Source organism: Trichoplax adhaerens, genomic scaffold (genome assembly GCF_000150275.1).
Source record: "Trichoplax adhaerens TRIADscaffold_7 genomic scaffold, whole genome shotgun sequence".
Lineage (NCBI taxonomy): Eukaryota > Metazoa > Placozoa > Uniplacotomia > Trichoplacea > Trichoplacidae > Trichoplax > Trichoplax adhaerens.
In genome coordinates this window covers 3699589-3711816 of record NW_002060949.1, presented here as the reverse complement: position 1 = coordinate 3711816, position 12228 = coordinate 3699589, and the positions used below count along the sequence as shown (strand labels likewise).

Below are 12228 nucleotides of genomic sequence, written 5' to 3'. Positions count from 1 at the left end.
ATACCATTTCAATCCCTCAGTCTATTATTCTAGTCCAGAATTAAATAGATTATGTTTACGAGTACGCCAGATGATATCGTATATTAATCTACTAATGGCGTCAATAGGATCAATACTATACAAATATGCGTAAAAATATTTGTCAATGATGATTGAAACTACATTCAAAGAAATAGAAAAGTTATTTCTTCATCTAATGATATACTCGCATATTTTCGTTTCAACTAGATAGAGTACAAAATAACAGTGATAATGGAAGAATAACTAAATCAAAGTTAATTACAGTCCTGTTGGGATATTTAAACAATAACATCTGCTAATTGAAAATACATTCTCATCAGTCATCATTTATACAATGAGAAATAATGATTTAGCTATAGATATCAATAGAAATAAAGGATATTCGCGTCAATAAAAACTATGTATTGATTATTATTTCTCTTAGAGACGAAATGATATACTGTACTTCGATATAACTTCTTGATTATTCATCCATCGTTATGACTACGCAATAGTAATTAAAATATCCAGGAAACATATGGATCAACATTTCAATCCAGTTTCATTGCACTATATAATCTTATCCATTTATTCCATGTTAATGGTATGATAAATAGTTCTATATATCTCACAATGGAGCCTTTCCTTGACAATTTTACAAACTAGTATTTTCTATTTAACCGCTTATTGTGGAGGAGGATGATATTCCAGCATTCTGTAGTATTTCAAATGAACAATGTGTTGACAATTTATTCGTAACTTTTAGTTTCAAAGCTTGTCGATAACTGCTGTTTTAATTTAAGCGAATATTGATGGCTTTAAGATATTCTTTAGTGCTATACTATCACTCATAGCCTATAGAATAGAAGCATTCAGTAATCTATTGTCGAAGGGATTTTTACAAAGTAAATCGAGACAATTCATGTCTAAAATTTTTAACATAGAAATTAGGCCCAATGATTGGAAACAACTTCCTTCGTTATAATAATACTACTGTATGATGATACCATTGATTAATCTATTGGCAAAGGGATTTACACCATAAAATGCCATTTTTTGCTAGACTATTTCACTCATCTGTCTCGATTATAGTAACCTTCATTTTCAGTATTTCCGCTACACTAAATTTCAATCAACAGAGCTACATCCTACATAAAACTATCTAATCGTTAACCTTTGTTTGGTAACGAGTATAGAAAAGGAATTTTCTTTATCTAATCTTTGAAAATTTGATAGGCAATCTACTTAATAAACGCATCTAGTCCACTATTGTGAAGTAGTGATCGAAAAAAATTACGTAGTAGCCCATGGAAAAATATTCTGTCATCATTAATCATCCTACCCGCTGTAATCTTATTATAAAGATGTGTTAAAAAGCACTTCCAATAATTTTCGCTATTATTAGTCTATGAATAATGTATCTAGACTATTAGCAGGCAAAGTAACTCTTAAATATTGGATCAATAACCATATATTACGGAACTCCAATGTATGAAAGATGCAACAAAGTGTACCCATTTTCCGAAAGGTATACAAAAAATGAAATACAAAATGCTATTGCTGCCGATACTATATAACGAGACTGGGTATTAAACTATTTGATAACTCAGCAAGCGTGTACACCATAATGATTTTAAATTAATTAAAGCATTTGACTATCCAATATCCAGCTTAATTAAATCAAAATTGAAATTAAATTAACTAAACCGGTAGTTCGTTATAAAGACCAAGCGGTATCATATCCGTTATGATATCATCTAATTCAAGATTGATATTTAAGAAAAACTATAAACTTATAATGGTTATTAAACTTACCTCTTGCTTTTTATTGGTAATAAATTTTCCACACCGTTTACAAACACGTCTATCACAAAATTTGCAATGATTTCCACCACCTTCAGCAAACTTTGTCTTTCGGCATATGCCGCATATGTTTTTCTCACGTACAGGCTTGGCTTGATCATACTGGTTTACTTCTTTCTTTAAATTACTATATAGTCGAAAATTATCATTACGATTAATTTTATTGAATTTGATTGAAAGTTATTATCGAATTTGTATTTAAATCAATCAAAGTCTAGCTTAGCTAATGAAATTAGGCGGAAAAGATCATATTGAAAACTATCCCATATTGCTATGAAGACTATTGCGTTGATAATAATATCAGAAAATAAAAAATTTAAAAATTGCTTAGGACATTCCATATTAAACACAGCCTGGGATTAGAATATGGATTGAGCAACAGTATATCATCAAGATGGATTAATGTACTCTCTTCAAATGCCTTATTTAAAGGAGAAATAATAAATAGCTATAGAAAGTAAAGACTTAACAAGTAATTCTACATATTGTCAAAAACAAGTCGCTTAGCTAATCTGGATTAAATAGGATATATATTTTGCGAATGGTTTATCTATCTGATATTATAAACAAGGATATCGTGACTGCATTTCATATAAGTATGAGAAATTAAGCTACAAACAAAACGTCTTGAAACAATTTTTACAAATAAATCAAAAGAAATCCTCATAGCTAATGCACATAAGCTGGTTATGCAATTTTTCAAGTTTTACCCGATCTAACTATAAAGGATATTGTGTCGCATAGTCACTAGAGTAGAAATTAATGCAATGTAAATAAGTTAGATCAATCAACTTCTAAGGATAGCTGCTAAGGAATTACATCAAAATTTTAAAAACGCCCTTAACATTTCGAGTAAAAGATTGTAAAACTGATCTCGATTTGTAATTTGCTCTACGTGCAACTTTATGTCCATCTTAAAACTCATTCCTCGGTATAGAATATCTCCGTTTTTAGCCTAATTGATAATCTAAATCATTTTCTCTCTATCAAATTATGTCAACTTGGCGGTCAATAATCTATGTCTCCGTTTATAATATAATTTATGAATGATTTAAGCTACTTGAAGTTGTTCTTTTCCTATACGCTAGAAGTGATTAATTATCAGTTACCAAATTCCTGCCCCAAGGAAAACTACAGGTAGCTTAGCTTTCAAGATGATTTAAGAGCGAAACGATAGGGCTCAATATTACGGAATATCGGAAGGCAATATTTCATTGTGGTCTCTCTAAAACTGCTATATCGTTAGCGTCTAGCAATATCAATCCCATTTCGTACACCATATTCTCTTTACAAAAACATAAAGTTAAGACAGGCGTTTATGAAAATGATCCAAAGAGATTCCACTACTGTCATAAGATTTACAGTGTGCTGATTAAACCATTATCGTATCATCGACATTACAGCTTGCTTATTTTACGTATAAACTGTTATCATCGATGATTAAGCGTTACTTTTTCTATCTTATTTTCATCTGAAAGATGAGAACCCTAGCAATATGAGTAGAAAAAAAGCGGTCGCTTATGCTCTGACAGATATTGACACTTCTCTTTCAATTCTCTCCTAGGCCATCTCATCTAAGTTGTCATTTTTAGTCTATTCCGGGGTAAAAAAAGAGTAATTATCAAGGGATCCTATCACATTAAGACAAATAAATACGGCCAATAATGATGATGACCCATTTCATCTGAAGTGGCACTTTTTACTCTATTCCGATGTTAAAAATGAGTCACTATCAAGGAGTTTTATCACGTTAAGACAAATAAGTACGTCTAGTGATGATCACCTATCTCGTCTAAAGTGCTATTTTTTAGTCTATTGCGATATTAAAAATGAGTCGTTATTATCAAGGGATCTTATCATGTTAAGACAAATAAATACGGTTAACTATAATCATCATCGAGGAGCTATTAATTCTAAAAAAGCGCTTCTCTTATTTTTCTCTTATTGTCAAAGTGGTCTACATTTTATATCCTAAACTAGCTGTAATGTTATTTATTCTTGTTGTCAATGTGGTCTGCAAATTGTGTAATACTAGGCAGATATGATATAAATCCTAAATAAGCTGCAATATTACTTTATTCTTGCTATTATTAAAGTGATTTAAAAATTACAGAACACGAGATAGATATCAATTCTAAAGAAGCTCCAATGTTAGTGTATTCTTGTTGTCCAAGTGGCTTGGTAATGGTATATCATTGGATAGATATGTAAGGATGAACCTGAGATGTAAATTACCTTTCCTTATGCTTTTAAAATTATAGTTAAAGTACTGGTAATCAAGCTATCTTCAAATATTGAATAAATATTACGGTAATATATTAATCCTTATTGAAGATTTACAGCTATAGTATTGTTTCAATCCTGTTATTATCGTGACTTAAATCAATAGCATACTAGTACCGCAGCTATACTTATTTACTACGTAGAAAATAAAATAGATACCTAGGTTTTAAATCACGTTAGAGATTTTTGTCATCGTCGATCAATATTCAATTTACTCTAGCATCATAAATAAAAATATCATAAATGCAGTGATGGTCAATCAAACTATTTACACTTTGGATAGTATTCATTCAGAATTATCAAGCAAAATCTTATCATGCCTCTTCTTCACTCTTGAATTGGCTATACTCTTATTACAGGGTAAGAAGTGTTTCAATTTGATCACAGGATTCTTCAACAATCAATTTTGCTTCGAGATGATTATAAATTTTTTGTTACTTTTATTAGACACTCTAACTAGACAATATAGAAAAAGAAGAGTAACACCTTGCAGTTTCCCTTTTATCCTTTACCCCTTTGATTATCGTGGTTGTTATTTTAGAATCAGTTTTTAAAGTTAACTTTTCATTCTAAATTAAAGCATCTTATAATAAAGTTACATACCAAGTTCAACATTCACGGCTATAATTCTTATATTAAAAGGCAATTATATTGTCTACCTTCCCCTTATGGGTAATCATGTTGCCTATAATGTATTATGAATCGATTTGAAACTAGTCGCAAAATCCGCAAATTTTATGATATTGCAAGACAAAATTAAGTGGCTCCTTTCACTTGAAGGGTGAAAAACGATGATGAAAAATGGCTATAACGGAATTGTTGACATCCCCTAAAGTCATAAACGGGTAGATATCCGTTTCAGGCTAATTATTCGACGAAATTACGTATTGGATAAACTCGTATACTGTATGAGATGATCATTTGATCTATCTTTTTATTCTTTCTAAATTACTAGGATGAAAAGATAACCTTTAAGGGATGGAAAAGAGTAACTTTTGATTTATTATTGCTTAGTGCAGAGCAATTACAAAGAAAGGGATTCTAATGTTTTTGATACCTTTCGCTAACATAATCCTTATTAAATACAGTAGAAAAAAATGGATGATATCAATTCTAAATAGGAAAGATAAAGTAAACGTATATGTCGGAGATAGTTGGATGGTCCATTTTTTTACCCTTTTTCCCCACCAATAGATAGTTAAAGAATTCTAGTAACTTTGATACCTTTCGTCAACATAATTTTACTGTATGAAAAATAAATGATGTTAACGCTAAAGCAGAAATGAAACAGATGACGATCGACGATTGCGACGATGCTTCATTTTTCTACCCTTTAAACCTACCAATCAGTAGAAAAATGGATTCTACTATTTTTGGTGCCTTTGGTCAACATACAAGAAATGACACTTTTGCTGTAAGAAAAAATTATAATGTGTGTAATAGTACTAGTGAAAGGAAAACAAAAGTAGACGTTCGATTCTAAGCCGACGGCAGCGAGAATGGTACGGATTATGCTATTTATGTGGGCCTTTAGTTCCCATTAATACCATAATCTTGCTTAAAGAAAATGAATACTAAAAAGGAAGAATAGTCCGTATTGGATTCTAGATCGACGATAGCGTAGATGGTCTACTGTATTTTCTTACCCTCTAGCCCACAGCAGATATCAACCACTTTAGTGATAACAAAATGACACAGGATAAGAGTCTTCCTTAGAAATTTTTTTAAAAGAATTTCAGCAAAGTCGCGAACTAGTTTAGGTATGTTCAATATTGAAACCTTTTTCAATCCGAATCGAAATTAAAGCACTCTAAATAGGATATATTTCAATCTATTTTATTCCTACTGTGGAAGCATCATCTTTAAACAAAAGGAAAGTCATAGAATGGCTTTCCAAGCAGATTAAAATCAATCTACACATGATGGCTATGATGATAGTTAGGGAGAAATTAGGAATCTTCACGGTTACCTCTTCGAAAATTAAACTACTCGATTGTATAAACTATTTATTCATATTCTACCTGCTAAGCAGGTAAAAACTCGCCATTGAAAGTGAACGATCAAGGATGTATCGATAAATTTCAATGGTTAGATATTTTGAAATGGTGCAGTGATAGAGATATGATCGCCCATCCATAAGTTCTCGCATTGTTATAAGAATCAAGAAGGAACAAAAATCACCAAGTAATAATATTAATAAAATAAAGGAATGGACACGATCAACGATAATACTGCCATGATATAAAGCGTTTCTATACGACTTTTTAATTTCTTTGACTGTAAACGCATCAGCTAAAAATCTTAATTAACAAGTAACTTGCCAGTAACAGCAACAATAATAGTCAAAAAGGATATACTTTTCTGCGATATTACCGCCCAAATTCTTAAATTCTATTACATTCATTTTGCTAGTTCCAAATTCCAACTTATAGGTAATCATAGCAGTAAAAAATAAAGGAGAAAAGCAAACGAAAGGATAGACAAAATAGATGATAGAATACTATCAAACATGGTGTTTACGTGGGGCTTTTTTTATCTTTTTGCTATGCTAAGGCAGATGTTAAATCTTTAAGTAGTGAGCAACAATACTAGCATAATAAAAGAATGGACAAGGTCGACGATGGCTCTACCCCTTTATCCACTCTATATGATTTTTATTTCCCGATTATGTTACTGTAAGCTAAAAATCCTGGATATATCCCTATCTCCACTTTAATGACAGCCATTCCATTCGGTTTGTTATCACTAGAATTAAACGCATCTTTTATTACAATTACATTCCAATTTTACGAGGGATATGAAAATTCCCTTCGATGAAATAATTGCTCATCGAATTATATCAAAGCATGTGATCAAGCGTTAAAGAAGAAAAAGCAGTGAGCAAAAGATGCCAAAATAGAGTAGGTTGATATAGTTTATCCATGGTTAGAATAATTGGAAAATATAAGCACTAGGTCAAACACGAGTTGTTGGTTACTAACTTGCTCAGAAAAATCGAAATTATAAATTTTTACTGCACTGCCCAATTGCCCGCGTGGATAAAAGCGATAATCCTCAACGTGAATTGACTTGTTCACGAAAGAAGGAGAGTATATAGATGAAAAATTTAGAGAAAGCATAAAATTTAAGATTGCCAGAAAAGAAAGTATACTCTATAAACATGGACTACAAAGTTTGTAATTTAGTAGTCCATGGCTAAAAAGCTGGCGTAGTTTAATGATCGATCAGATGAACGGATGGTTTCAATTAGAACTACGCTAACCGTGAAGTCAATAATGACAAGGATATTGAAATCTCATTCATAAAAAATATCGGCTTAATTGCCCACTGGAGAAATTACGGATAAAGCTTCAAAGACGGAAGACATTGGGCAAAAAAATAGTTAAGATAGTATAAACTACTAGATAAGACTGATGTCGTTTAAAGGCTACTATGATAGATAGATAGATTCAAGGTAAGAATATCTCAGTCATGGGAATATTCTTTATAGGAATACAAAAAAAGTCTATCTATGAAACAGATCAGAAGAGAAGACTGATTCAATTATAATGGATCTAAAGCAGTGACTCGACTTGTTAAAGTAAAATTCCTTTACTCTAGTCATTCGGTCATTAAAACTACAGAGATTTTAAAAAGGAAAAGAATGAACGTGGATCCAGAGCAGTATTTAGTAACTTGACTGGATAAATCACAGACGCATTTCTCTGGTCTATTAAATCAATCAATTACTGAGATTTAAAGAAGGTAAAGGATGGATTAAATATAGGTCTACATGCGAATCGCATTACTCTAGTAATTAAACCATTCAAGTAATGGGGTATTTCCTAGAGGGAACAGATTGGCTTAAATATAAATTTACCGCAGAATGGCATTAATACCCCTAACCATGAAATGATTCAAGTTACCGATATTTTCAGAAGGTAAAGACTTGATTAAATACCGATCTAAAGTAGAGTTATACAGTTCTAGCTATTGAATTAGTCAAGTTACAAAAATTTTTCAAGAAAGTCAAGATAGGGTTAAACATAGATAGAATTAAAAAGAATCCACAGTAGTGATTAGTAATTCGACTTGATAAAGCAAAGTCGCACTACTCTAGTCATTAAATCATTAATTGCAGGGATTGAAAGAAATGGTCACTCAATCGTCCATTTGTAAAAAATACTTAGAAATGGACGGTCTAGAAGTATCGAGTATGAAGTACTCCAAGGTTATTGAATTCTTCGGAGAATGATCTATTCTACATTTTAGTATACTGTTGAAATAACTTCATGTTTTAACTTAAAACTCCATTACCTATTGAGTTATTAATTAAGAGCCTTAATCGGCATCCGATATTCATTGGTAGGCTACAATAATGCAGATTTGGCTAAGTAGGTATTGTCGTACTCTAAAATAATACTCCAAATCGACAATAGGGCCTATCAAAGTATTATTCAATCCAATAGCTAAATTATTTGAGTATTTTTTCTAACCCAAGTGATTCAATATACTTGATCGAATCAGTATGAATAACTGTGGATGTTATAGTAGAAATTTATTGCTAAGAATGCTCGAGATTTATAATAGTAATAGTACATTGCCAAAAGCCAATGCTAATAGTTCATTTTTAACTGAAGCAATTAAAATGGACAATATTATATGGTGGCGAGTAGGATTGCCAACAACGAACATCCTCATTTGAGTATAGTTGCTAATAATAAGTTTATAATAGTAGATTGGAAATAATAGCATTGAATACAGCCTGAAAAGGATGTTACTCCAAGATTTTATCATGACTGTCCTGATAGAAAGAAAAGCAATAGCTTATACTGGTAATCGAGCAATAGACTATGTTAGTATTTTCACTTTCTTCTACGGACTATTTATTCTTTTGCTCAAGCGCTTAAGATCATTTCAAAAGTAATCTATCAGCATGATTAGGATATGATTCCAAAAACGGATCAAGAGCTTAATATTCAGCTTACTATCTGGAGTTTACAACCATGATAGGATAAGTTTTCAATAATAAAAATCCATTTGCCAAAGTAGAATTGATAAGTCCCTGAGGGAATCTTGTCAAGTATTTGATCATGAATTGGATGTTATGAAATTCAATATGATCAATATTGTAGTTTAGCCTTCAACTAGGCTAGATATTGGTGGTAGATTCTAAAATTGAATATCATCTATTGACGATAGCAATGTTAAAATTAAGATACCCTTTACATAGTTAAAAATTTGGACCTCTTTGCACTTTTATAATTACTTTACGGTAGTAACTGATCAAGCAAAGATGCTCAAAATGAATCTTCATTTGTTGGTACATAGTAGATAGCATCAATGCTATTAAAATTTTCAACGTTTTATAATTAAAAAGTTTCAAAGCTAAACATTCTTTTGTAACTAATAATACACTCATTGAACAGTCTTAACGAGTCTTATTTCGATATATCAATAACATTTGAACTTCTTCTCTTGACCCAAATGAAAAGTAAAATTCTTGATGCAATTACTATTTTTTTAATGATATTCGATACCTTGTCAAGATATCGTTTAGAGTGTTGAACTAAAAATGTCCTATTTCTATGCTATGTCAGTTTAGTTATTCGCTAACTATTTCAATATTCTAAGTTGATTAAAATGAATTTCACGATGGCTAATGTATCCTAATACACTCTAAATCATGATAGAAAGCCAAGAAACAACTTCATACATAAAGTACATGTCAATTTTTTGGTACTTGCACCGTATTAATTGAAAAAGAAAAGAAAATGGAAACTATATAGAATACTTAAGTATATAAAATTAAGTTGAAAGAAATAAGAGAGCATTTAAAAATAATGTGTAGTGCTATGCTGCCAATAAAATTAACAGCAATAGCACAAAAAAAGCTTAAAAATTCAAGTAAAATCCATTGCAACAGTCCAAGTACTTTCTCATGATGATTGAACGACTTTTGAAAGGCTAAGATAATGAAATCTTCTGTAACAACTTTTACTTTTACTGTTCAATATGGAAGATCTGGCGATACAAGACTTTATGAACGAGATAAGCAACCCTTTATCCTATATTAATAAACTTATAAAATTTTTGATTGATAATTCCTTCTACAATTTTAGGCGTACAAAGAAGACGATCAAATTGGGCAATTTAAGCACGACTGACAGAGAAAGATGCAGTTACAAAGAGATATTTTATAACAGCAAAGAGAACAGTTTATATCCAAGAAAATGGAATGTCTGTCTTTGAATGATGAATGATAAATCGCTTCCCCCCCCCAAAAAAAATGGAAAATATCAATTTAAGAGCGTATGTTCATTTTTTAAATATTTTCATTCTATGTATAAGACATAGATCAGTGATGTTGACCAAATTATAACATCGTTAATAAGAAAAAGGAGAAGAAAAAGCCTTGCAGACAAGAACTATCCCTTTCGTCTATTTCATTTCTTTCTATAATTTTACTTTTTATAACAGTTTTCTAACCGTTTTTCTTATAAGCTATTTTATACACCAACTAATCCAATATAATTACTGATAGATTTTAGCCACAACTACGATCAAGATTAAAGACCAATATTATTGATCTTTATAGCTAGTTGTAACTGCGAGTAGTCCCCTTTTAAATTGAACTTTTGATATACGTTATGCATATTATATAAATTCGTTCCAATCATACAATAGCATTTCCGATGGAATTCTAGCGTATCCTTAATTGTATAGTAATTTAGTCTATATTTTTCTAGCATCAATATAGTTGTCAAAGTAACAATTCACTCTAAGGAATTTGGTATACCGTGGCGATTCTAACGAATTGATCATTTTCATACTTGTTGTAACTTGATTTCCATCGACTCATGATCGAAAGGAATAACGATATCATTTTAAATTATCCATCAATGATAAAAGATGATTTAATTGAAAATATATAATAGCGATAGCATAATTTAATACAACTATATTGATTATATTTTCTATCGAAAGCTATCCATGTTTATCTGCAGTAATGATGACAACTATTCTTCACAACGCTATACAAATTCTTGCTCTAATGTACAATATTTTGTTCAGACTTCGGCTGGATGCTTTTCCTGCATGTTTTTATCATCTAACGTTACAACAAATATTTATGGATCATGTTCACAGGAATAGTATCATTATGTAATTGACTAGCATCGTCCATCTTATTTCATTAACAAATAGAACATGGACTAGAATACACCGCTAAATCTTCTACTTTTGATGCCTTTAGTCCTACGACTAATCCATATCGTTATCTGACTAATTGTTTAGACTCAATTAGAAAGGAGAGAAAATTGTAAAAAAATGATCAAGGAAAACATTTATCTATCATTTCCAATCCTCCCTGCTCCCAAAAATAGAGATGAATCATCACGATCATCACGGTGATGTTATCATCAACCATAAGGACTGTATATATAGATGGTAACGGTACATCATCCGCTGCCGACATTAATAATGAACTTATAGTTATCGGTAAATACATCTGATGATGATAAAATTAAATTCTAATAAAAAACGCAAGTGATTACACTTGAAAGAAAAATCTTATTTTGAGCTTAACTTACTCTACATGGGCTTGATTTTGCTCATCAAATTGTTTTTGCTTTTTTAATACTTCTTGAATACGCTGTCTTTCTTCTTCGGTTAATCGTGAAAATTGAGGTAAATGTTCTACCACTTCAAAATCGTCGCCATCATGCCCATTATGGCTAGTAGACCTATTTGTATTCCCAAAGAATACATTTTGTATCTTGGATGGCCACATTCTTTCTAAATCTGAATATAATAATTTATAAGACCATGGATAGATAGATCATTCAACTCTTCTATGTAAATTAATCAACCGTCTTTTGAAGGAGGGAAGAGGGAGAAATGGATGATAACTCGACGTAGTTTTCGTCTGTAACGACAAGGTTATAAAGCTCCAAGCCTTGGTACGATAATCTTGCTTTGACTAGGGTGAAAATATATCCTTATCAAGGTAATATTTGCAGAGCGATTGCTTAATTTTTAATTCGTAGTAAGTCAAAAGCGGTGTGAAAAATGGCAGACACGCAATACTACAATGAAAAGGGA

The 12228-nt window shown here is 31.1% G+C and overlaps 2 protein-coding genes across 2 annotated transcripts; both read right to left on the bottom strand.

The window, feature by feature from the left end:
- Positions 1-798: 798 nt before the first annotated feature.
- On the bottom strand, positions 799-4826 carry TRIADDRAFT_58201 (uncharacterized protein; the record flags this gene model as incomplete). Its single annotated transcript, XM_002114052.1, has 4 exons — positions 799-855; positions 1816-1990; positions 4633-4715; positions 4806-4826. 4 exons carry the CDS (start codon positions 4824-4826, stop codon positions 799-801), a joined length of 336 nt encoding a protein of 111 aa, XP_002114088.1.
- A 3880-nt stretch (positions 4827-8706) lies between these two features.
- On the bottom strand, positions 8707-11917 carry TRIADDRAFT_58200 (uncharacterized protein; the record flags this gene model as incomplete). The annotated part of the gene is made up of 2 exons (XM_002114051.1): positions 8707-8839; positions 11718-11917. 2 exons carry the CDS (start codon positions 11915-11917, stop codon positions 8707-8709), a joined length of 333 nt encoding a protein of 110 aa, XP_002114087.1.
- Between the last annotated feature and the right edge of the window lie 311 nt (positions 11918-12228).